The sequence below is a fragment of the Rhamphochromis longiceps genome, linkage group LG3, assembly GCF_057381845.1.
Source record: "Rhamphochromis longiceps isolate RC_006_pf linkage group LG3, R_longiceps_female_GT1.1, whole genome shotgun sequence".
NCBI classification, from domain to species: Eukaryota; Metazoa; Chordata; class Actinopteri; order Cichliformes; family Cichlidae; genus Rhamphochromis; species Rhamphochromis longiceps.
Window position 1 is genome coordinate 19425449 of NC_140559.1, and position 26914 is coordinate 19452362.

Here is a 26914-nt window from a genome sequence, read left to right on the forward strand (position 1 = left end):
ACAACTGCAGAGGCCTCGAGGTCTCACATAGAGACATGCACCGAAACCAGGGATTGTGCTACAGCGCTCAGGGTAACAGCAGCAGACACACACACACACACACACACACACAGAGGGTGAGCAGGGCAGGTGTAGGGAGGTTGGGGTTGGGGGGAGGTTGGAGGGTGGGCACAGGAAACATGGGCGTGAACATGAGGATGATGTCACCATGACAACAAGTAACAGGGACTAATACCTGACAGATTTCCTGGCAGCTTTCACAGAAAGAGAAGAAGAAAGAGAGTCACTCACTGAGCACACACACGGCTGTTTTTCAAGCTTTCAATGAAAACAGAAACAGAGCTGCAGGTTTCACAGCTTCAGACTCCACACACGCTCCTAGAACAAAGATCTAATGCCGACACACAGACCAGACTTCTAAGGTGAGACAGGAACCTTCCCCCTCATAATCTACTGTACATTTATGCAAATTAGCCCCATGTGATACCACATTTGTATAATATATTTTAGTGTCAGTACGCAATTGAAGCTAATATATATAGAAACACACACTCAAACTTTTCTAATCAACATGTCCTGGCTGCAAGGTTTCTAAATCCACACATCATACACGTCGCGCATGTGGCGCCATCATGTGTTAAAGAAAAGTACTGCAGGACCTTTTTATTCCTTCTTGTCTTAAACTGTGAAGAAACTTTCACAGACAGGTTTGAGTGTGCTCTCAGTCTTTGAAGATGAACATAAGCCAGTGAAATCAGGAGGTGTAATGTGACAGAACTCAAGAGCACATTTGTCTGCCATGGTGACTTAGTCGAGTCATTAGTCATGTTAATGATCAACTCAGCCGTCTGCAGGTCTGACTTTAAACCCAGCTGCTGCTCAAACATGTCAGAGAGCTTATTTTGAGGAGTGATGGAAACCAAACCTGATTAAAAATGCATTTTCAAATCCATGTTTTTATTTCTGTTATGCTCACACTGCCACAGCAGCACGGCATGACTAACCGTTCAAAATCATCTTTATCTATGTCACCCTGGGAGCAGCCCCTCTGTCTGAAACAAGCTGCTGGAGCTCCTTTCTTTGAAGGACAGACTGCAGGTGTGCTCACAGCTGGCTATATTACTGATATGACCTCTTTATGACATCATACAGATCCTATAATAGAAACAAAAACTGTGCACAGTGAGCAGGGCAGGCTGCTGACAGATATGTTCACTACATCATTATTACAACCTCACACCACGTTTGATAATAAGAAAAACTTCCAGCACTGTACAGGAGATCCATGACAGCAGACTGTAGAATAGGCCAACTATGACGCAACAGGTGGTAATAATGAAGCGGATTTTAATAAATAATAATTACAACTGTAGTTTGTACTTTTATTCTTTTATAACTTCAGATGTTAAACAGTTCCAGGTAAAGAGTAGAATATGTTTCTCTGGTGTCTGTAAAGTACTGAACGGCTCGTGGTTCAGGCCAGGTTATCACGCAGTGAACTTCAGGAGCTGATCAGTTTATACCAGCAGAGGGCGCTCAAAGCACAGGACCGAGGCTACTTAAACTCTGCACAATGAAGCTGTTTGAACACAGAACACCAGTGTAGCGGAGCAGAGTCAGCCAATCAGGGAACAGAGTGTCAGACATGTGACCAGGTTTATACAAGGAGTAAAAATCTCACCTTCTCCCTGCTCGTTGGTCTCACTGACAAAAACGCAGTGAATCTCCTTTATGAACTGACCCGACAGTTTAATGTCCACGTCCTGCTGCCCGACCCTGGCACACACACACACACACACACACACACACACACACACACACACACACACACACACACACACACACACACACACACACACACACACACACACACACACACAGAGGAAAAAACTTTAATGTAAACACCTGCCAAGTTAGTTATACAACTCCACCAGGATTAAAGATGAAGGTGCAACTTCTCCTGCAATAAAACTAACGGAGGAGCTTCTGATGTCCAAAATCATAAAGCTGTTGCGTGTTGTTGTTAGATAACTGCGAGTCTCGTGTCTGATAAGATGATATGTAACGAGACTCATTGTCATTGTTCTCAACAAGGACTCTGTGGATCATTATTGATGTGGTAACCTCTGCACGAGCAGATTTCTGCATGCACTACATGTAAACAGTGTCGTTACTTCTACTACTACTGAAGTAAAGCAGCTAAACTAGTGATAGACTTGTGTCTGTATGTAATTTGTTGCTTTCACACGGAGGCGAGCTGAGGCGTCTCTGACCTCTGGTCTCTTCACAGGACGACTAAAACTATTTCTAACTTTAGACTCAATTTATCAGATTTTCTGAGCAAAGACCAGCAAAGCGATCGATTAACTGATGAAATCACAGCTGACCTGGTCACGCCCTCCTTGATGTAATACAGGAGGCACTCAGACATCAGAGGGTCTTCATTCAGGTTGACCAGGTGAGGCGTCTGTAACACATACACACAAAATTGAGTTTTACTTGATGGGGACATCTTTTTTTCCCCTTTAAAAGTGGGGCAGATCCCCACAGTGAAAGTGAAAACTATTATTATTAGTGAAAACACTAAACACGATTAGATGCTGTTGACTTTTAACTAGCACTGAACACAGGACTGGAGCCACGACTGTGTTCAGTCAGATCCTTTTATAAACACTTTTATAAACAGCGTAATTTACCAAAGTGAAGCATGAATGAAGACAACACAATTAAAGTGAATGCTGACATTGAGTCGAGGTTGTTTTTACTGAGCTGAGCTGTCAAAACTGGTCATTAAGGGCAGAGTGGAGGCTGTCAGATGTCGTCTTTATGAGGCAAAGATTTAAAAGTGTTGGTGAGGTCGTGGTACGGAAAGAAAAGCTGCTGCGTGATCGATCATCTCTGAGTTTTAATCTGGATTTCAAACATCTGCTCAGCAGACCGATTTTACCTCAAAGACCAGAGAGACTTAAAAGCAAACAGTGACATCATCACTTCCAAAGCTGAGTGTGACTCGACACAGGTGCTTATGAGCAGCAGACACTCGGCTCTGACTTTGACGAACACTCCCAGGCATGAAGTAAAACCCATTTATCGGCTGTTCTAACAAAACAAATCTCCAACTAACTCAAAGGGTAGATTTAACCTGACATAAAGGTGAATTCAAACAATAAATACACAGTTTGAAGTACCAGCAGGAACTACAGCTGCATTATTGTGCGTCAGCAGGTGATCACACAATCCTAAACTTAAAGTATTACTAAACCAGAGAGAAAGGTTAAATATACACTCACTCCTTTAGGAGAGAAGACGCCCAGTGTTCCTCCATCTTCCTTTATGGACACGCCCATCTCCACCAGCAGGGACTCTCTGAGGGAGTGAATGAGAAACAGAGACATCAGTCACCATCCATGTTTCTTCTCTTTGTTCATGTTTCCAAATGTTTTCCCCTGTGAGTTACTGAACAAACACACTCAGCTTTTCCACCTAAACACTCTAAACACTACAGTTCCCATCAGCCTCGTGTGCCATGGTGAATAAAGGGTCGTTAAGCCTGTTGTTGCCTTTATGAACCGTGTGAAATACCAAAAGTCGCATCACTCGACTGACATAAACCGCGCTTTGGTGGGTTTCTAGACTTTTAAACCTTGCGTGGTTGCTGTTGCCGGGTTACAGACAAGAGTTTTTGACTCCATGTCAGTGCAGATGCTCCAAGACTTCCTGCTAATGCAGACGAAGATGCAGCAGCTGAGATGAGACTTTTTCTACTCCTACACCTGCCCTGAGGTTTTGTCTGATAAGCGCAGGAGAAAAAGAGCCCACGGCACCAGTACGAACGCTGATGCTCACGGTAGCATTAGCACTTTTACAAGTGACAACAAAACACATTGACTAAATTAACTGAAGACATGTAAAAAGCTCAGAGTCAAATAAAACGAACCTCTCCAGACGAATAGATTCTGTTTTTCTCAGTTTCTCCTCCCATGTCTCGTTCAGCTCAGCGATGATTTTCTCTGTTTCCTTAAAGCAAAAACACACAAACGTATTGTACTATAAACGCATGACTATAAAACTTCTTCATTCTCACTCAAAAAAGGTGAAATAGCAGCTCCTGTTTGCAGTTTAATCATAGATGTACAGAAAACTGTTCGTGGATTTCTTTTAAACTGAGAAAATCTAAAAAGTTGAGGCTTCCCAGACACGTTCTGAAGTTGTAAGTCAGTTTTTTCATTGGATTTCCAGAAAACTATACAAAAAATAATATATCTTTCTGACAGTGGAAGCCACATGTTTCACAAATTTAGATATGATGGAATTATGACCTGGAAACGTGCGAGGTGATAAAACGTCTCGCCCTACCATCAGTCTCTCAGCTGCTTCCTCTTTGCTGATGTTCTCTGTGGACTCTCCCTCCTCCCTTTCCTCTCCATCCTCGATCAGCTGATCAGGGTCAGCGGGTGTGTCCCCTTCAGATACCGGCTCAGCGCCTGCACAGCAAATAAAACATTTATTACAAAAACATAATGGACCACTTTTGTATTTTTTTTATTTAAGTGATTAAACACAAATGCACGGTCTTATTAGATTCCCAATAATCCACATAAACACATAGGGTGACCTGGAGGGGCGGGGCCATTCTCAGGCGTGATCCCATTGGATGTGAGAGCCAGCTGAAGAGGGGAGGGGGACGCACCTGCGACACCACCGGGGCCGTTGTTGATGTTGTTGTTGTTGTTGACTGAAATGCAGAAAGAGAGCAGGGAAGAAAAAAGTGAAAAGGAGGAGGTTTAATTTCTAACATGCTGGCATCTCAGCAATCCTGCTTATGTAACGACAGCTTGTAAATATCCTCACTGACACACACACACACACACACACACAGACACACACACACACACACACACACACACACACACAGTTGCTGTTGTCTGTAAATAACCGTCTCTACAGCCTGCTGCACATAGACATGCCGTTCATACCAGGTCCAAATGAAAGAACAACAGCATGTGATGTGTACAGTTTATTAGGCTGTAAACAGACTGCATTCCATGTTTATATGAAGTGCAGTCTGAGTATCACATGCACAGCGTTTCTGTGTTTAGCAATGCATAGTGTTCACAATAGAAAAGCACATGCACTTTTTGACATGGAGAGATCAAAATCATGCAGCAGCAAGATAATGATTAACCTCATGTTGTGGACAGATAACAGATAACATCACATTTTCTCTTGGTTGAAGTTAAAGATTATGAGCTATAGCCCTGCTCCTTCCCTCTGCTAATGCATTTGTATTAGGCTCTAGTCACACGGGGCTGGAGACCCGTTGACAACCACCTGTTGCAACTGAAAAACTTGTATTCCCCAAATGATTGCTGTTGGCACAAAAACTTGTTACAGAGAAATTTACAGTGCTGCACCAAAGCCCTGCAACTGCTTTGCTCTTTAAGAGATTGCCTTGGTCTCCAGCAGTTTGTTTGGAAGATGCAGTGAAATGTGTGGCACAAACCATGAGCAGAGATCGTTTGCCTTGAAAAATCTGCATCTTTTGAAATGTGCTGGTTTCAGTAGTGAGGCTGTTATAATGTAGTTCAAGTTCCACAACAGCAGAGAGAGTAAACTGTGAATAAATGCTGACCAATCTGCATCTTCCATAAAAGCTATTGGCGACAAAGGTAATCTGTCAGCACCCAAAGCAATCGCAAGCAAAGTTTGGGTGTCGGGACCTTCTTTGTGACATTTCTCAGGTTTTCACAGGTTTTCAGGCCTGTGTGAATGAAGTGTTAGAATCACCATAGCTGTGTAGCTTCCCACCATCATTAGCCAACTAGCCCAACTTCACCAAAATAAATGTTTCTTTACATCCAAAGTAACAGCAGAGCTGAAAAGATTCAGTTTTACAAATATTTCAGTCAGAAAATCGCCTCATTCATTCTTTTTCTCATGCTTACTTTGATGTTAAACTTTTACTGTAAGACCTGGAAGAAGTAGGATTTGGACCCGGGCGTCAGACTGAACAGCAGATAAGGTTCATTATTCTGTATAAAATGTGTGCATACCAGCATTGTCCAGCAGCTCCTGCAGGCCCTGAGAAAACAGCAGATTTCTCAGTCGCTCCACTTCAGCCTTCAGCTCTCGGATCAGTTTGGCGTTTGGATCTTCATTGATCACAGCGTTACAGCGAATCTGTTTGGCACGGTCAGCATACCTGGAACCGAACCGGAGAGAATTAAGATTATATTGATCTGACTAAATCATCTGCTGCCTAAAAACACATTAACTGATCCATAAAAAGCCTCATAGACAGATGACACCCAGTAACTGACCTCAGAGTGCTCAGTGTTTCTTCGTAGTTGATGTCAGCAGGACTTAGCGCAGCAATCATTGCTGTGCGAGAGTTTCCTCCTGAAAGAAGCACACATCAAACCTTTAAGGTACTTAAACTAAGTCTGATATTAACTCGGCAACTCCATACATGTCTGTGTGGTTAAGTGTACTATTAGCCCCGACAGGTTAAGATGTACTATAAGTCCTGATACAACAAGTCTTATTAATAGTTTGGTCAAAGAAACATGCCGTTGGTCCTAGTATTGACAATATTACTAATGGCTGTTAGCCTTAAATGACTCTTTCTACTGTTCTCCTTTAACACTGGACCTACCAATGCTCTACTTACCCAGGTTTTCCTTCAGTAGCCAGGTGAGAACAGAGTCTCTGTAGGGAATAAAATCACTTTTCCTCTTTTTACTGCTCTGCTGCAGATCAGAGACAAGAAGCAGTCAGCAATCATCTCCCACATTGCACACATCTGATATTATTTGACTTGTAAATATGGATAGTGTTGAATTACCATTTCAGCCAAAGCTGAAATCACTTTTCCTAATGTGGTCAGAGATTTGTTGATGTTTGCTCCTTCCTGCATGCAAACATACAGTGAATACATGATGAATCTGGCACTGGATGCATGAAAATGAGCAGCACATGAATAGATACATAATGTGATTGCTCCACATTATCTCCAACCTTGAGCCGCGTGCCCTTTGCCCCAGAGGAGTCTGCTCGTTCACTTCCAGCCAGGTCGACCAGACTGATCTTACTGACCTGAAGAGAAAAGTTCAAGAATCAAAATAAAGACCTGACATTTGGAAGAAAATGCCCCGCGGGGACAAAATAGAGAAGCAGACACACTTTCTCAGTGTCCAGGCTGGTCATCTGATCTCGTCGTTTTTGGGTGAAGACGATGGTGAAGACGGCGTGGGACCTGGATGACGTCTCATTCATGTTTGTAGCTGCAACCGTCCTGCAATCAGAAATGAACTTGATTATTTTGATGTTACTGCAATTCATTCTTTATAATAATAATAAAAAAATTATATTTATAACAAATCTGCATGTTTTAACCAGGCCTAACTAGAATAAGAAACATCGGCTAATGGGCAAATAACATATCACCAGTGATGGACTGACTGGGTATCAATCTGATCTTGGCTCAAAAGATAGACAACAAGTCTACAGAGCTGCTGTATTATGTGGTGGATTGGTTACCAGTAGGAAACCGTTTATGTTTTTCAAACTTCCTCAGACATCTGCAGCCTTTTGCACTTTCTTTAAAACTTCGACCTCTGAAATTATCTGGAAGAAAACTGACCGAGCTTTGTTGCCGGCGTCCATCAGGTCCCGGATGTCCGTGAATCCAGTCACAGCCAGTTTGGACAGATCCTCCACGTAGGGCCCCAGGATGGGATGCTCCCGGACCCGAAGGGTGCCCTGGGACTTTGGGTTCAACAGGTCCCGAACCCGCTCACAGTAGATCTCCATGTAGGACACCTGTGATGGAGAAGATGATGTTTAATCAGGGAAATCGATTTAACTAAAACTGATCTAGGTTAGATGAGGGCTTACCTCGACGGAGTAGGTCAGGTCAGGATCTGTGTTTTCTCCTGTTCTCTGAAACAAGTCCTCACACAGCTGAACACACAGACAGACGCACGTTAATATAATTCTTCATCAGTTATCCCTTTGAATCAGCAAACATTAAAGCGACAGCAGCATTTTAATGCAGCAATGATGTGATATGACCTGTGGTATGATCCCTTCCTGACCAGGCTCCTGTTTGCCCATCATAGTGTAGCTCTTCCCTGCACCCGTCTGTCCATAAGCAAATATACACACATTGTATCCTGGAAAACAACAACCACAACATTACAAGTTATTGTAAAATTATAAATAACTCATTCCTGTATTAGACATTAAGACCATCAGCCAGCCTATGTAGAATATAATCGTGCTGTCATGATCAGCATCATCATCAGCAACAACAGTATCATTTTACACATCAGTATCAGTAGAGTAACAAGTATCAGCGTTGTTACTGGTCACCATTAGTCTCATTAGCTACATAGTTGGAGCTGGACTGTGGAGGACCGAAACTGCCAAAATAATTTAGAATTTAATAAAAAAAATATTTCCATTATAGCAAATAGAGGTTGGGCTCTTCTTTGACCTCTGAGAGGGCGTTCAGGCTTACCTTCGAAGGCGTGCAGCAGCATCTCCTCTCCAATGTCCTTATACACCTGTGTCTGAGAGGTGAAGCCGGGGTCATCGGGCTGCAGGGACACAAACACACTGTTATCACTGATTTTGGGTTATACTATTGATGTTTTCTGTGTGTGTGTGTGTGTGTGTGTGTGTGTGTGTGTGTGTGTGTGTGTGTGTGTGTGTGTGTGTGTGTGTGAGACAGAGAGAGTGTGTTATCACCGTTGTGTGTGACCAGTAAGAGTAGTCAAAGGTGAAGTTCTTGGCTCCATCTTTGGGCTGTTTGGGATTGGAGATGCCTGGAAAGAATCATAAAAGAAACAACCTTCACTGCATGACGAGAAGTCTGTGGACACACTCCAGTTTTATTTCTTTTCTCCTCACTTTCAAATGTGGAGGCACCAAAGTGTCACTACTGAAGTGGGGATAACCGCATGTGACTGACCACTCCCAGCATTCACAGAATATATGACGGGCTCTGCATATAAGTATTTGTCAGATGGACACACAGCTGCTAATAACAGCCCTGCTGCAGCAAAGTCTATTAATAAACAGCCTGTGTGTGTCTGTCAGTTTATGCAGCAATAGGATCAGACGTCACATGACGTTCCCATGGGAACGTTGAGGCCATAAAAGCCCCTAACCCACAGAAAGGTTAGGTAAGGAGAGCATCAGCATTATTTATTAAAATCAATAGTGACTGTTAGCTTCAAGCTAAATGCTGCTATTTCTATTCCAGTTCAGGGACTTTTTTATTCTTTAGTCACATTAAAGTGATGTCACAGTGATGTCATGGCTAATCTGCGACGAGCAGGTTCACAGCATTTAAATTGAAGGTCAGTTTTAACTTCATTAACGCTCGTGACAGAAGATTGACCTCCAAAACACCAACATGGGTGCTGCCACAATGCTACACCTGAAGCTTTAATATGTGTAGAGGCTATATCCATGTTATACACAGTTTATGATTCAAGGTCACAATAAAAATCCTCATTACATCATAATGAGATGGTGATCATAAAAACTCTGTTCTCTTAGCCAGTGGTGTGTCCTCATCATGCTGTGTCTTATTATGAGGACAGTGACAGGCCTCTCGTTATCTAAAAACCTTTGTGATATATTTCTATGGTTTCTAATTTATTTGTTCATCTTTCTTTATCTTTTTGAGGACGTCTGTATGTTTCAGATCCTGTGAGGACGTCTTCAGGTTAGTGTCTCAGCGAGGGGCCCCATAAATCCTAAAGGACAGAACGTGTGTGTGTGTGTCATTCTTACAGGTGGTGTTTCCCTGCATCTGGATCACACACTTTGCGTTGCGTCCTATCTCTCTGGAGTTGAACGGGCGGACTCGCACCACCACCTTCACTGATGCACCCGCCATTTTTCAGCTCCGCCCACCACCTGAGGACAGCCAATGAGAAAGCACGGTTTAAAAAATCGTCATAAACATACAGAACAAAATCCAAATCACACAGCACAGAGGGTTTCTTCACTACTTTTGTCAATTTTAGTGTCTTTCTGCTGATCCTTTAGTCGTGTTTCTACTGTTTTTATTGTGGTTTTAATATCTATTTTTTCCATGGACCTCCAGGCTGCTCAGACCACTTTTCCTCCTCTTTCCCAGCACTCCTCCCTTCATTTTACGAGCCGGGTTTTTACTCATTCCCGCTCTTTTCTTTCCCTCCTCTTCTTTTTCCAGTCCTCAGTTTTCCATTCCCCCGTCATCCTTTTTTCCTTTCCTTCTCTTCTCTGTCCTCTTCCATACAGTTTTCATATAGTCCTCACCGCTTATTTTTCCCCTCGTCCTTAAGTTTTCCTCGACTCTCTAAACTGCCTTTTCTTTTCTTTCTTCTCTTTTCTGTTTTACGGTTTCTGCCTTTCTTATCTTCTCCCATTCATCTCCATCTTTCCTTTTCTTCCTCCTTTTCTTGTTAATGCACTCTTACTTCCTCTATTCATCTTTCTGCTTTTCTCCTCTTCCCTTTCTCGTTATGCTTTTGTTTCCCAGCTTCTCTCGTGCTTTTATTCGTCTTTCTTACCTCTAACTCATCCGAAGCATTCAAACAATGTTTCCTCCTCTCTCCCCCTTTCATTAGCGTCTCCTAAGCTCCTCCCTTCATTCTTTCCCCTCTCTTGACATTCCTGTTCTTCCTCGTCTCCACGAGGCTCTTTTTCACCCGTTTTCCTACTTTTTTCCTTTTTATTGTTCCTCTTTTTCCCAAACCTTTATGTCTCTTTGTGTGCCAGTGTATGCCGATCTCCCTCGCCTCGGGCATTTTTACACTCCAGTCGGGTTCTCGTGGGAAGGAACCTCATCAGATACTGTTACAGTCAGTGTGTGTGTGTGTGTGTGTGTGTGTGTGTGCGTGTGTGTGTGCGTGTGTGCGTGCGTGCGTGCGTGCGTGTGTGTGTGTGTGTGTGTGTGCGTGAGGTCTGTTAAACAGTGAGCAGGTTATTGATCTGACAGTCAATCATCTATCAGAGTGGGATGATCATCAGCCTGTTTGCGATTGGTCTGCTGGTGTTGATGTGTTAGCACGTGTGTGCGGCTGCTCTATAATTTCGTCCTCGGCGGTCTGTAATAATCACATGACTGACATTCCAACATAAGCTCACTGAGCGGCGACTCGGGGAAGTCCTGAGCACTTAATGTTTCCATCGCTTCACTGTTTTATAGAGAAAACTATCTGACGTGGATGAAAAGTGTGTGATCCTCTGGTAGAGGAGTCGTCTCACTGATTAACCACGGAAACGCGACACGACTGCACCGTGATGCTACAGCGTGGACATCTCCTCTGAAAAAACAACCTTTGGTTCAGCTCAGAGTTCACATGAATCCACAGCAAGCGCATTTTAGTTCGTTCTGAGGCTTAAGGAGAGTGTCTGCTGAAAAATGTTCAGTTTCTCTGAGTATGTGTTTCACAGTGCTTTCTAATCCAGAGTACCAGTCTCTTTCACACAGGTGCTTTTCTCTAAGCACTTTTAACCTCACATTAACACTTCGATAAACACACAGAGCAACTAATGCTTCGGTATTTTGCCCAAGGACACTTTGGCACACACGCTGGAGTAGCCAGGGATCGAACCACCAACCTTTCAACTAGTGGACGATCTGCTCTACCTCCACCCTGTCCTCCAATCAGACTCCAGCTTCAACCAGAGCATTTTAGGCCCCTTCACCACCCACCTACAAAATATATAAGGACTAACTGTGTGGTAGTTCCAACAGCACCGTTCACAATAGCAAATGAGTGAACTAGTGAACATCAATGGACATCAGCCAAACAGGTGTGGCTCAGGTGGTGGAGCAGCTCCTCCAACCTACATGTCAAATCCTCCATGGTCAATTTTCTGAACCCAGAGCTGTCTCAGAGTCATCCACCCGAGTGTGTGAATGTTAGAATAAAACAGAAAAATGTTTGTATGTCTGTATGAATAAGTGACTGAATCTTGTAGTAAGTACGAGCCTCGAGTGCTTAAATGAAGTTGAAAGGCACGCTATATAAACATCAGTGCATTTATTCCATCTTTGGAGACGCTTGTGTGTGAATGAATTCCTGATTTTACTGAACAATTTATTCAAATAAAAAAACGAAACCACCCTCGGAAGTACATTTAACTGAGTACAATCCTGGCCTCACTATCGAGTAAACCTAACTCTGTCTGTATCTTGTTCCCTTTTTGATTCAGGAAAATAGTGAAACATAACACTACAGCTTCGTTTGCAGGTTTAGAAACAAACACGGATTAATCCGCCACTAAAACTAGTCGCTGATATGCACACCTTTCCCCCTGCTTACGCGTAAACTCCTCAACATTAAATAAAAAACTATAAGAGCGACATTAATGACGATAAGACTTTGTTGGAGTGTGTAGCGCAGGAATCGGGGGATCGATTGTTGGGTCTCTGTGACGTCCTGTCTCAGATCAGGTTGGTTTGTTTCCTCTGTGGTTGAGTGAGATGTCAGTATGGGGATGCTCATGCAAAGAGAAACAAATGAAGCGGCGCCCAACTTCTGCCTTTGCTGACTGCACTGAAGCATCACACATGTTTAAACCAAAGCAGCAGCGAATCATCTTTGTGTGTCGTCTCAGTGAAGTGAGACTGATGAAACCAGAGCGCGACTCCGAGGACCAACGGACGGTTTTACTTCAAGTTTGTTTGACATTCCTGCTGTAAATTTGATCTGCTGCAGTTTTGATTTCATTTCCATCTCAGCCTTTAATCTCATAGCACAGAGGTGACGCTTCTCAGATCAAACCCGGAGATACTGAAGCAAAGCTGGCAGCAAGTTCTTCACAGGGACAACAGGACGGCATTAAAGAGCAACAAAAACATCGTTTCACTTTTTCTTCTCTCTCCTTGTGTGAAATATAGCAAACAACAAATCAGTCGTCACTACGACCGCGTTTGTTATTCTTTCTGCTGACACGAATTTTAAACCATGGAAACCCCCACACATTTGTCCCCTTTCATATTTCACAAACTTTAATGCTCGTCAGTTATTAGAAATGCCAGCGATAACATCCACTGACGTCTGTGGCTGATATTTATCTGCTGCCTGCACTGGTTAAATGCTCAGAAATGATGTAATCAGTCCTGAATAAGAGAGGAAATATGAAGCGATGAAAATGATTAAAAAAAATATCTAAAAACATATTTAAGAAACTGTTATTTCAAATGGTGGAACCTGCAAACACGTAGGAATGTTTAACACTAAACACAGAGCAGCTCAACATTATGAAAGCTACAGTTGTGTCATTTATTTAAACACACGCGGCAGGAAAACAACTAATAAACCTCAAACAAGCTCCTTTCAGGCTGGACTGTTTTTATTCAGGCTCAGTCTGAAGCCAGTTTTATTTAACTCTGTGATCAGGTTTTACAGGTTTTTCTGTTTGAGTAATGTGATCATTATTAATATGAAACATCACGAGTTTCCTCAAGCATCACAAATCCAGACGCCATTTACAAACGCAGGCAATGGTCCTCAAATCGTGGTCAGCTCTTCACACACACTGTGACATCATCGCTCTGATCAGCACCGTCAGTCTCGCTGCACATTTCCACACAGCTACATCAACATCTGCAGCATCTGCAGCACCTCTGCTTCTGACTTTGTATTAATTCTTTAAATACTTTTTAACCCTACATGCAACCCTACATTTAAATGATTTTATGTTATACTTTACGATTTTTCTGTTTTTGCAAACGTTTTTAATGTTTTATGACCTTTTATATAAAGCTTTTTTATTTTCTATTTTTAAATGTATTGAAATTGTAATATTATTATTATTATTATCAATATTACAATAAAAATTTTCATTTTAATTTAAAAAATAATATAAGAAATTCTAAGGGATTTCCAATTTTCACAATTAAAAAACTACATTTTTTATATTATCTTTTATTTATAGAAAATTTCCTTTTACTTTGTTACTTTGTTAAAACATCCTTTATTTCCTGTGTAAGACACGTTATTTACATTTTCTTAACATTTCATAGACTGCTCTGACATTTCTTGTGACATTAAATTATTCATTTTCAAGATATTTTTCAATATTTGTAATAATTTTTGGTTTTTCACATACATTTTTTTGCCCTTTTAAATAAACGAGTTCCAGTTTCAATTACAATTTTTAAACAGTAATATCTGGTATTACTTTCCTAATACTTTATTTCATTCTTCATTATTTAAAATTTCCAGTGATAATATTTGTTTGACATTTTTAATGTACATATTTTGTGCCTGTCAACACCATTAATTAATTATTATAATTAATTAACTCATTTAAAGATTATTGTTGATCTCTCGTGGTTTCTCCTTTACCAACAGCTGATCACAGACAGATGTGAACAGATGTGAGTTATTTTAAACTTTAATGACTTAAACTGAACTCCTAATGATTGTAAATGTCCTTTGCTGTAAGGGGACAGTGAATGCAGCATGCACACAGACCAGCAACTACAGTGTGTGTGTGTGTTTACTCTGCTAACAGACAAGATGGTGGACACAGATACTGGATTGTGTGTGTGTGTGTGTGTGTGTGTCTCTAGGTGAGCAAGCAGCCTTCATACCATAGAGCCCGGCAGAAACGCTGACTTCACGCCACAGGCATCCCAGCACACACACACACACACACACACACACACACACACACACACACACACACACACACACACACACACAGGGAGTGATTCAGAGTGTTGCGGTGGAACAGGCCCGGTTGGTCGAGCTGCTGTTGGACAGACTAACCAGCTGTTTAAACATGCAGGGAAACAAAGAGGTTTCCAGCTTCACGGGAAAAAACATCCAGCCGTGCTCGTTGTTGCAGCTCTCGCCTTTAATCTCACAGCTAAACCAGCTGGATCGTCTGCCAGCCAATCAGCTACCTCTCAGACAGAGACAGAGCGAACTCAGACAGAAATTACACAACACACACAGAGTCACACCACATGAGCAGGAGTCTGGAAACAGAGGCAGCCGCAGTCTTGCAGAGAATCCGTCTCAGGCTCAACATCTGTCTCTCTCTGCACTGAAGCAGCAGCTCAGACTCAAAGACAAGTTTTCACACAAAGGTGGTAAAGAAAGGAGGACGAACGTGAGGCGATCGGATGCCTCTCTGATGGCGTCATGTGACGATAACCATCTCAGCCTGAAACACGAAACTGCATCTGCAGATATAAACACGACCTGGGAAACTTCACCAATAACAAGAGTTCAAGTGACTGACGGGAAAATGGAAAAGTCCCGCGCTCGCTTGTGTTTACCTGCTCACGCTACCTGCGCGCTCCCAGGTAACCTTAGAGAGACTCGGCTTTCTGAACAACAGCAAGAACGTAAGGGAAAGGACGCTCAGCAAGAGAAATCAATAAAAGGAGCAGTCGTCTGTAAACACAGTCAGTAAACTCGCTGTGTGCTGTAGGACGAGTAAGGCCAAAGTCACACAAGCCTGGAGACAGTCAGCAACACACACACACAGCTGGGGCATGCACATTTTCCCCTAGCAACAGGTGGTTACTATGAGGTCAGTGTGAGTGGGACTTGAAGGTGAGTAAAAGTGAGCCTTTGGTGAACAAGTTCAAGACATACAACTTTTTAGTTTAAAAAGTCAAATCTGATCTCAATCTGAACTCCAGAATAATATTTGGATCAGAAGCCTCCAACATAACCTTCACAGGGGTTCAAGAAATCTTCCAGAAGAAAAAAATCTGTTTTTAGTGGGAAACATGCAAAATTTCAGGTCCCTGCTGTCATCAGTTCCCTCAAAAAACATCTAAAGAATGACTGTAGGGGTTTTCTTAAACATTTATCAAAAACTTGATAGGTATGGACTCGCAGGAGTGGAGCTCAGGCCAACCAAGAGTGATGGATGCTGGGAGTCACAGTGGTAACAGCAGCAGGAGGCCAGCTCTCCCCCGACGTCACATCTCAGGTAAACCTTGCTGTCAATACACTTTGACCCCTCCAACATCCTGATTCAGACTCTGTAGTCCTTTAAACGAGGACCTGCACAAACGCATCTCTGTGTTTGTCACAGCTGCAATATCGCTGTGACACCCTGAAACAACAACATGACAGCTCAGCATACAGGAAACAAACTCCTTCCACCGTGCACAGTCTCCTCAGATCACTGAGTGAAGGACAAATGCAAACTTTAGCCAGTAACTAAACACGTCTTCATGTAAAGCAGGACAGAAATGATCCAAAAAACCACTTTAAACAAAGCCGAATGAGGCCTGAACAGCACCTCTATGCAGTGAAGTCATAAATGTAAGGACACAGTTCACTTTATTAATGTGATACTGAAGAAAACTTAAAAACTGACAGATTCTCAGGTGACTTCTGCACATGCAACGAGTGGCTGTTTTCATCTATGCTCGATTAACTTCAGACATTAAACCCTGAGTAAATTGGAAACGTGTGGATTTCTTCACTCTACTGAAGTTTATTCATAAACACTGTTTCCATAAAAAACTTCACAGATTAAAGGACACCGTTCAGTTTTCTGTGGGATCATCCTGCAGAGAAAAACATCTCACGGGTTGATTATTGATCTGCTGTAAAGACATCATCACCATCTGACAGTCATGTGTTCAGACTCCCACAGCTCCGCTCCCATGTGCCGGCCTCTGTGGAGGAATGTGATAATGAATGGTCTTCATACCGCACACACACACATCCTATGGTAACATATACACACAGAAAGCTAAAGATAGCCATCGGCTGCACTCGACGCCCAGTTTGCACAAAACTTTTTACACTGTTTGATCAGAGCTGGCTTTGCATCCTGGTCACATGACCTGGAACCCCGTGCTGCTTTCAGTGCAGTGGGAGATATTAACAGTGCAGACTCAGCGTGGATAATGAAAGCCTCACACTTACACACAGTCAGACTCATCAAACTCCCCAAGAGCAGGAAAACAAAGTTGCAGTTTCTTTAGTGGCCACTTGAGGCAGTCTCCAAAAAGTGATTCAGTCCCCATAGACTTCCACGTTGCGATTTCCAACTTTACAGAATAAACAATGACCTTTGCACAAGCTGTCCAAGACTCTGAGCTCCGGTATTGTTAGGTGAAATTGCCTCAACACAGCCTGCCTCTCCCTTATGACTGCTGGGAGAGGCTACAATGCTCCCCTGACCCCTGAACTGGATGGATGGATGGATGGATGGATGGATGGATGGATGGATGGATGGATGGATGGATGGATGGATGGATGCTAGTTAACACTAAGTAGCAGCTGTGATCCTGACTGATAACAAAGATGGCTGATGACCACCTTCTCAACCAAATACAATCAGCTCCGACTCCAACAATCCAACATGGTAGCTTTGGCATCTTTCATAACTGTCTATGATTTTAGTTGGTCATGAATACATCAGTTTACAGTCAGTACTAGTCAATGACTTCCATCTTCCATCAGGCCTCAAACACTTTCAAAAAGCTGCACTAAGCTAAAGGGCTTCTATTTACATGGCTTTATTTGTTGGTCCAACATAGGCATAAATCCTGCAGATGAGAGAGAACAGCACTGAGTCCTGATGTTTGAGGAGTTGAATCAAAACAACAGGTCCTTTTACTCTGACATTACAGCTGTGCAACGAATCTAAATATAGAACCACTGGCTTCTAATGACTATAAAAACAAGACGATCCAAAGGAAGCTTTTAATGCTTGCATTCCTTTTTTGCAAACTTTTCTCCTTTGGTCTTATGTTATAAAACCAGCCCTCTCTCTAAAAGCCCCAGACTCACTCCCCGACAGGTTGTGGCAGGTCAGTTTGAGCCGGATTGACAGAAAGATGAAGCTGAAACCAGTTCAGCCATCTGGGAACAGTTTGGTTTCAAAGTTTCTTCCACAGAGCAACATGAGTTTCACTTTAAGTTTAAAATGGAGCAGCGGAGCAGCCCAGCCTGATATGTACACAACAACATTTGTAGTTTAAGACTCCAGCTTTCAACAGCCTCAGACAGAAGAAGACAAAACAGGAAATGGGACAAACCAAATAAAGTCATTAACTAATTGCAGCAAACATCCTGTCCTGTTTGTCAGGTTGCAGTTTGATGTCTGTTCAGAGGAAAAACAAGTCCAAACATCATAACTGAAGCATCATTTTTTTCTATCCGATCAGACTAAAAGTCATCAACACAAATTAAGCTTCGGCAATCATTAGTTTTCTTTCTTTTCCTCAAACTTTCTCTTCTCCATATGAATAAGGAAACATCTAAATGGTGTTTCAGTGTTCAGTCTTCATAAAAGAGCTTTTCTCTTCTCTGTGGTCCTTATCAGTAATCGGATTACCTGGGAACAGCTGCTGGTTAACAAGTTTAGAGATTTAAGAGAAGAAGCAGGAAACCTGTAAACACAGGTGGGCAGGAGGAGGCTGAACTTTACCGCTTTGCAGTCAGGCTCATGCTTGATCTCCAATCACCTCCACAATCCGCTGCAGCCATATTTGTTTCCATCAGAAACCAGCAGCAGTGACGCTCTGCTGCAAAAATGTTGAATGAGTGCCAGTTTTAGGATGCCATGTGCGTATGATTAATGTCTGCTCAGACAATAATGCTGGCTCAGGCTGGTGGCTGTCAGCTTTGTACTGATTGATGGTGTCACCATGAGTGAGGCGGTATTTCTTAACGCCACATGAATTTGTTTATGCTAGGAAGGTTTAGACTGGTGACGGCTCAAACAGAAGAACTTTACCTGAAGAGAGACTCTCCTTCAGTCTCATGTTGTGCTGCTTTACATAATGTGGATGTTTGGCGGGGCCACCATTGGTCTGCAGGCCTCATATTGAGGACCAGAGTTCTGAAAACACCAGTGATGTTTCAACTCTTGCAACACAACACTCATACATGCATGGAACGACTCTATTTGGCAATCCAGCACGTTTCCTAGAAGACTGCATTAAATAAACTCTGCATGTGCTCATCGTCAGTGCTGCAGCTCATTTCTTTCACTACATTACAAACAGCTGTTTGCACAGACAGCTCCTGCCTCTCCACCAAACACCCTCCCAGTGTTGGTGTAACCTGCAGGATCTGCAGGTTAGGCAGATCCTACTGCTTTTTTTAACCCCTCCTCCGCCCCAGCATCCACCTGCAGTCTCCGGTTTCCCAGTCACTCCTCCCAGTTTCTATGTGTATCGTATATGTGGTGACTAATGAGCTTGACTCTGACTGTGATCTGAAGCTTTCAGGAACCATTTCAACTTTCTGACCACAAACCGACAAAGAAGAATTATCAAATGTTCCCTGTAAGCATCCTGCTGTTTCCAGGGAACGGTTAACAGTAAGACAACTCAGCGAGGGAACGCTTGGGGTCACAAAAACTTTTTTCAAAAGCTAGTTTAATTTTGCTTTCTTCTTTCTTTGTTAGGAAATACTGAAATGTGCTGTTCTTGGTCTGGGGAAAAAAAACCAAACTTTACTTTATAAATTGTGGAGAAATTGCAGTGAGACTGTTGTTATGGCAGACTCGGTCTGCAGCTTTCAGCTGAAAAGCTGGAGGTGAATAGTTTGGTTACAAAACCTGAATGGAGACGGTGGTTGAGAAGTTAATCAAAAAACATGAAATGATGAAAAGACCTAAACAACATGCTTTTGAGTTTTTAAGATTTGTTTCTTAAAACATACCCATTAACTCGTTAAACTACCAGAGGGCTTTTATTTTGAAATTTCACAGCATTATAGCATCCCAGTAGTGTTTGATGATTGGAGTTTAAAGAGTTGTAAAGAACCACTTCTGTTCAATTGCAATGTCCTGGAGCTTTTATTTTGAAAATAACCTATTTATTTTGAAAATAGTCGCCTGATCAAAACAATGCATCCATCTTTTATATACAGTCTGTGGAGGCCAAAATCATAAACAACATTTTCGGTCACGATTATTTTACACAACTACCCACTAGGGGTGGGGGAAAAAATCGATACTGCGTAGTATCGTGATATTTCGCTTGCTAATAATGTATCTATACAGGGACAGCAGAAATCGATATTTTGTTACAAAAAAAGGTTTTTGTGCTCTGACTTCAGAGCACGTTGATCCTTTTTCTGAGCAAGAACCCTGACATTCCTTTACTGTCCAAATGTGTTTAACTTTTTTTTGGCATCAATAAACATGACGGTTTACTTATTTTAATTTAAGACATGTTTTATTTTAATTAAGTTTAAAACTTTTTTATTTAATGTAAAATTCTATTTTGTTTTAATTTACTTTCAAATTCTTCAGTTGCTGAATGGGCTGCATAGTTTTCCTAAATTGCATAGTTCAGAATAGCTGTAATTGTACCAGATGGTTGCATTCAGTTAAGTTGGACTAGACTGTAATACAAACCGTTCAGTTTGTCAACAATAAAACTGACTGAAATGAGAGAAAGACGGAGTGTTTGATATTAGATAAATGAATATTGATAAAGTTTACCTTTATGTACAGAATCTGAATATCGCAAAATATTTTTAAAAATTGCAATAATATCGTATCGTGCGTTAAGTATTGTAGGAATATCGTATCGTGGGATGTATGGTGATTCCCACCTCTACTACCCACAGACTTTGGAAAAACTTTTTTTTTTGGAAAGACAGATTATTTTTAATTAAATTACCTTTAAATATATAAAGTGAGGGAACTCTGAGCTCCATGAACATTTCTGATGAGTTTATGGTCTTAGTCGTTGGTTTGAGCCAAACAGGATGACAGAGGTGTGAAGGAAAGGAGTGAAGATTTAGGGTGGAGGATCTGACAAGTCACCAGTTTCTCCATCAGGTCCTCCCCTCAGTCATCAAACACCAAGACAGCAAAGGATAAAAAGCTCAGATGAAGTCCTCAAAAATCTACATTTGACCTATTAGGTTGAATACATACAACTACATCCATCTTTTATCTACAGTCTATGGTTGAGAAGCACCACCCAGCCTCTGACATGTGTATACTTCCTCTCTCAGACAGTGAGGACCAGCGAAATAGTCCTCATTTCCCTCATCTAAACCACAAACAAAGATAGATATCCACACTCTGACATGACGAGGAGACGGTTTGTTTAAGGTTTTGTGGCGTTACCCAATAACGTCAGAGCAGAATTCAAACAGCATGCAGCTAAAAATACACACACACACACACACACACACACACACACACACACACACACACACACACACACACACACACACACACACACACACAGAGATAGCTCAGATGCCAGCTGAGAAATGCTTTAGCCTCCTGGGCTAACTTTAGCAAGGCCGACATGAGTAGCGGCAGAGGAGAGTCTCAATATGCTGAACTCTGCGGGGCCAGAAGTATGTGGACACACCTGTGCTCATGCTGAGGGCAAAGTTCAGCAGGTAATAGCAGGATTTAAGCCGACTACATCTGTAAACAATGAGCAGATTAACGCTCCCGCTTCTGGGATGAAGTAAGTCCATTCGTCCACATACTTATGGTCACATGAACAGCTATGACATTGATGTAACGGTGAGTAAACAACCTGAGGCTGAGATAAAAGGCAGTTCTTTGAAAGAGCCGGTTTGTTGGCAGTTTAGTAAACACAAGTTTCAAAATAAAAGCTGAGAAATGCACTTGAAAGCACGCAGACAGCCCCGACTGATCACCTGGATCATCTCGGTGCAGGACTGAGCGGCACGGAGAAACTGGAAACACGAGCCTCAGCTGTGATTTCTCAATGCAGAAACATTATATTAGCGGCTGTTTGGAAACTGACTCAGTAACTGACTAATCACAAATGAAAATGAAGGACTGACAAAAGCAGATGAGGGCAACGTTTTTCCCCCTCAGGCTGATGTAGATACAGTAAACAAAGGCCTGACAAATGTTAACATTGTTATTTTGTGTTAATAAAACACGTTAAAACAAAGATGTATTCCCAGAGAAACTGCTTTACACTGTATGATGAACATTAGACAATTTTAATCCGTGTATACAAAGTAAATACCTGAACAGAGTGAGTCACATGAGCTGTATCTTTAGTGACTTGTAGCAAACGACCAGTTCAGGATCTCAGTTCGGAGTTTTCAAGCTTTCCTTGTTTCTGAGAAGCGAACGGATGAAATAAGCTATCATCTGTATGTTTGTGTCGATGCACATGCATGCACAGAAGCATTGTGCTAATGTAAATTACCTTAATGTAAACTCACATAATGCACAATGACCAGTGTAAAGATCTGTTTTTTATTCAGCTTGGTCTAAATGTGTAAATTATTATTATTTTAATATGTTCTAACTAGGGCTGTTCGATATAACGATATATATCGGATGACGATATAAAAACATCTATTGTTTCATTTTACGCTATCGTTTGTTTCGTGGTGTCGCAAAATAAACTGTTTACGGCAATATTTTTTCATTATTTTGATATTTCTGATGGTCACTGTAGTGGCTATATTCATTTCTTAAAGTTCTCTCTTTCTCTTATATTTTATATAACCACACTATGGACGGACAAGCGCCTGTTTTTATGCGTTGTACGTTAGCAACGACGGTAAAACCACCGCGTGTCCGCTTGTTTATTTTCCACATAAACCTTTCACAATAAAGCTCAAGATCCTGTTGAGACTTTTCAAAATAAACTGCATCACGTGAAAGATGAGAAGCAAAAAAGAGCCGCCAGGTGCTAAAAAATAAATCTTAGACTCAAACGTTAGAACAGGCTTTTCCCCGCAGCACGCCGTGTAATAAATACTCACAAAAAAACGGCGGCCGTTACAACTTATGTCTAAAAATGTATAATTTCATGCATCTGTTAAAAACTCGACTCCAGGTACGCGACGCCCAGCTGGAAACACTTCACGCAAGTCGAGCTGCCCGAGATTCACAGAATTTACAGAAAATGTTACATTTTTATGATTTATATCGTTATCGGACGATAGAATTCTTATATCGGGATATGAGATTTTGGTCATATCGCACAGCCCTAGTTCTAACACAAATACAAATTACAGATTATGCAGCACTTATTCAACAACAGCTGGTATAAAGCTGTTGTTACATCACTGTGCACAAAGCGACCAATTAGGTGAGTGTAAAAGTGCTGGAATGCATCTGAGGGCTTTTATTGTGAAATGCAGGAACAGGAAGAAACCCGCTTTGCCAATGTTTAGAAAAAGTTGGTGCATATGTTCTAGTGACAGACATCACTTCTGGATCCAGAAACCAGTGGGCGACGTCGCAGTAGCTGTGTCCATCTTTTATATACAGGCTTCCGTTCTGATGAATGAAAATGTGTTTAAAGTAGATTTAGTTTAGTTTTTGTTATAATTTGATGATGTAATGTTTAATATTTTGCATCAATCCCTGCTGACATCACAGACTTTGTGTCTTCTGATAATCTTTATCTGATTCAGACAAGACAGCTAACCGAGAAAATAATCTGCAGATTAATCAATAATGAAAATGTTCTCTAGCACAGATTGAGCTCCAACTACCATTTAGCAATAAAACTGCAGATTACCTGAGAATACCAAGAATACCAAAAAACATGACACTGATTATCACAGCCTGACCTTCACAGAGCACTGCTGCAAACGATTATCATTTTCATTATCAGCGGGCAGCTTTAACTCTGAGACACGGTGCTGCTTTCAAGGTGATGCATCTCATTTAGTCTTAACTCCAGCCCCATTATTCACTTTATAATAAAACAAGAGGAAATAAATCAGCAGGTCTTCCTTTTCAGATGCATAAATCCGCAGAGATTTGCATTCTTTACAGGATTGTGCTTGAAACAAATGGAGACATTTGTGCTCAAAATAATGAAAAATACATTTAGAACAACTAAGACATTTAACATGCGGGGCAAGAAACCCCTCACACTTTAAATTATGAATAAAAATGAGTTGAAATGAACTAAATCCACAGGTTGTTTATTTGTATTTACTGTTCTTAAGTTTCTAAACTTTTATTTACTGTAAAGTTGAACTTCTAAACTAACCGAATCTGTTTTCCAAATGAATAAAAACGACAAATGACTGAAAATATGAATACATGAAAAGAAGAATTAACTCTTAAATGGATTAATAACACATAAAGGTGGAAAAGTGCAGTAAAAGTACCTCAGTCATAATAACAGCATTAATAACTATGTGTGCTCCGCTCTGATTGGATCCCGTTACCGGAGATGACTCACCTGTACAGGACCGGAGGAAACCGTGAGTCTCGTGGAAGCCACACGATGCCCCGCTCACTCTCTCTCCATGTCCACCTTCAGTCAAATCAAACAAATAAACAAACAAAGGCACGCGGGGCAGCAGCCTCTCTTGGTTCCGGTCCCGGTGCGGGCCTGTCGGTACCGGGACAGCCGGGCAGAGAGGGTGGGGGTGGAGGGATTTGGGTGGGGGCGCTGCTGCCTCACAGAAAAGTTCCAGCGTACACTAACCGGAGCTGCTCCCGGGAATAACGGCAGCACCGGCGCCTCGAGCTCAACTTTTCTCCGGGCTGACGTCACCGTCCGTGAGCCCAGGCTGGGGAAAGTTGAGGCCCGCCGCTGGCTGCTGGGGCGGTGAATCACGGCAGCTCCGGGACAGCCCGTCGCTGGAAAAAGTTGCTAATCCGGTGGTCAGTCCGCCTCCTCGCGCTCCTGTCCGCGTGGAGCGGGCCTCGAGCGGCGAGCTGGGAGTGAGCGGAGAGTTTGAACGGAAAAATGGAGGAAAAGGAGAGAGAAGAGAAGGGGAGAGAGGCGGAGAGGCTGGCCGGTGGCCTGGCCGCGCGGCGGGTGAGTGCGTGTGTGTGCGGGCGCGTCCCCGTGACGGAGCTGGGACGCTCACAGACAGACAGACGGACAGAGGTCTCACTCTGCTCGCACACGTGACTTATGATACTTTTAGTTACATTGTAGTTGTCCGCGCGGGACTTTGTAACAAAAACGTAACAAAGTGTTACTTTTACCACCACTGATGAAAAAACTAGTAAAAGCGTTCATCATTAAAGATGCTCATAAGCAACATGACAACCGGAACAAGGAGCTACATTAGGGTTGAACACGTCATGCCAGTGTTTCCACGTTGAAATGAAGCTGATCTGAGCTTCTCTATAAATAAGTGCATTACATTTTAAACATGCTTCTCTTTGTGCTCAACTAAAAACCTTTATGTTTAATAAATAACGCACATAATTCAGAATACATACATAATTTAATTAAAAGCTGAAAATCGTCCAGTGCTGCCGTGACAGTGGTGACTTGCTCTGGGATCAGTGGGGAACGTACAGGCATGAGCCGCTAATGAACAGGATCGCTAACTGAAGGCCTGGTGGAGTGAATCATCTCACTCCGAGACGATCTCTGGCGCCATGTCGTCCCTGATGGTGGAGGAGTTAAAGGAGCAGTCCGTCTGTTTCCCAGACCACAGTCACCCTGAGGGTTGATCAGCTGTTGTAACTGATGCAATCCAAACTGAGTGATTCAATCTAAGATGGACTTCTGAGCAACGCTCCAGAGACTGTAGGAAAACTGCTCTCTTATCATTTTAATCAAGATAGTAAATTCCAGCCACACTTGAACAGAGTCATGTCAAATATTAGTGTTTTGTGGGAAACGTGCAGCATCATGCCTCCGGCAAAGATAAGATCGATGTGATCTTCATTTTTTACAGAAACCATCGCTTTTGATGTCCACTATAATAAAAATTCATAAATTACATTAGATTCAGCAGATGTTGCAGAACTTCATTAAGAATCTGTCAGTTTTCAGGTTCAGAGTATAGTAGTGGGAGCTGTGTGCACATTCATGGGTTTACTGCACACAGGAGCTACTGATAGTTAATTTAGCTATTCTTAACAACTGGAAAAATCTGAAAAATACACGACTGTATTTGTGTTAATGGGCAGAGCGAAATATAAGAAATACATCTCTGTGTAATGCTTAAAACTGAACAGCACCACAGTGTGATTAAAGTAAATTAACTTCTCTGTTTGATGAGTAAACACGTTCTTATCTTGTGTCTTTCTGTATGCGTGTTTAAGGTAAAACATCACAAGTGTGCCTGTGTGTGTTTTATGCTGTTTACACAGTCATGCTGTGGCGACTTGACTTCATTTAACGGACAAAAAGCACATCCCCATAAGACAGGTTATTCCGTTTCTGGGTGAGGACTTTAGGGTGGGAGTCCCGGGAAAGGTTGGAAGTTGTGTGACGTCCTCTGAAGTGAAAAAAAAACAACCCAAAAAACTACTTTGTGTGTCTATTGTTTCTCTGTCTTTGTGAGGACTGTGGGCAGTCCTCCTTTGGGACCTTTAAAGGACTGCTGGAGGGGTCAGTTCTGGTTTTCAAGGACATGTGACTCTATTATCTCAGGGAGGGTCCTCACAAAGATAGCAGTACGAGCTTGAGTGTGTGTGTGTGTGTCTATAAAACAAGAGAAGGTGGAGTCAGGAAACACCTGGAAGTCAGGAAACAGACACACACACACACACACACACACACACACACACACACACACACACACACACACACACACACATACATTACAGAGTTTCTGTCAACATGCTGCTGATTGTGCCTGACCTTTGACCTTCTTGTGACTCATAGCATAGTTGAAAGTGGACTGGTCCACATTTTGCTTCCTTCAGGAAGGCCTGGGATTGTCCTGTGATGTCATAAATTTGAGGTGGAGCTCAGAGGTCAAAGGTCAACACTTTGCCGAGTTAAAGGGAAAACCCCCACAGCCGCTGCGCCCTCTGCTGGACACCACTGAACATTAAGATAAGATAAGATAAGATAGAACTTTATTAATCCCTCGGGTGGGTTCCTCTGGGAAATTCGACTTATATATATATATATATATATATATATATATATATATATATATATATATATATATATATATATATATATATATATATATATATATATATATATATACACACACACACA

General features: G+C 42.0%; 1 protein-coding gene across 2 annotated transcripts in view; it reads right to left on the minus strand.

The window, feature by feature from the left end:
* LOC146673302 (kinesin-like protein KIF1C) overlaps positions 1-24822 on the minus strand; it is a 32094-nt gene extending 7272 nt beyond the window's left edge. Inside the window, exons 1-19 of one of the 2 annotated variants that reach the window (XM_085390017.1) lie at positions 24173-24822; positions 9805-9930; positions 8752-8828; positions 8522-8600; positions 8074-8174; positions 7897-7962; positions 7643-7821; positions 7183-7294; positions 7018-7095; positions 6845-6910; positions 6671-6749; positions 6321-6399; positions 6054-6202; positions 4616-4735; positions 4357-4484; positions 3938-4017; positions 3291-3366; positions 2388-2467; positions 1682-1776 (exon numbers count right to left, since the gene is read on the minus strand). In XM_085390017.1, the coding sequence (XP_085246143.1) occupies positions 1682-1776; positions 2388-2467; positions 3291-3366; positions 3938-4017; positions 4357-4484; positions 4616-4735; positions 6054-6202; positions 6321-6399; positions 6671-6749; positions 6845-6910; positions 7018-7095; positions 7183-7294; positions 7643-7821; positions 7897-7962; positions 8074-8174; positions 8522-8600; positions 8752-8828; positions 9805-9910 (1750 nt within the window). In that variant the 5' untranslated portion in view covers positions 9911-9930; positions 24173-24822. The remainder of the gene's footprint in view (positions 1-1681; positions 1777-2387; positions 2468-3290; positions 3367-3937; positions 4018-4356; positions 4485-4615; positions 4736-6053; positions 6203-6320; positions 6400-6670; positions 6750-6844; positions 6911-7017; positions 7096-7182; positions 7295-7642; positions 7822-7896; positions 7963-8073; positions 8175-8521; positions 8601-8751; positions 8829-9804; positions 9931-24172) is intronic. The other variant, XM_085390024.1, reaches the window with a different exon arrangement.
* Between the last annotated feature and the right edge of the window lie 2092 nt (positions 24823-26914).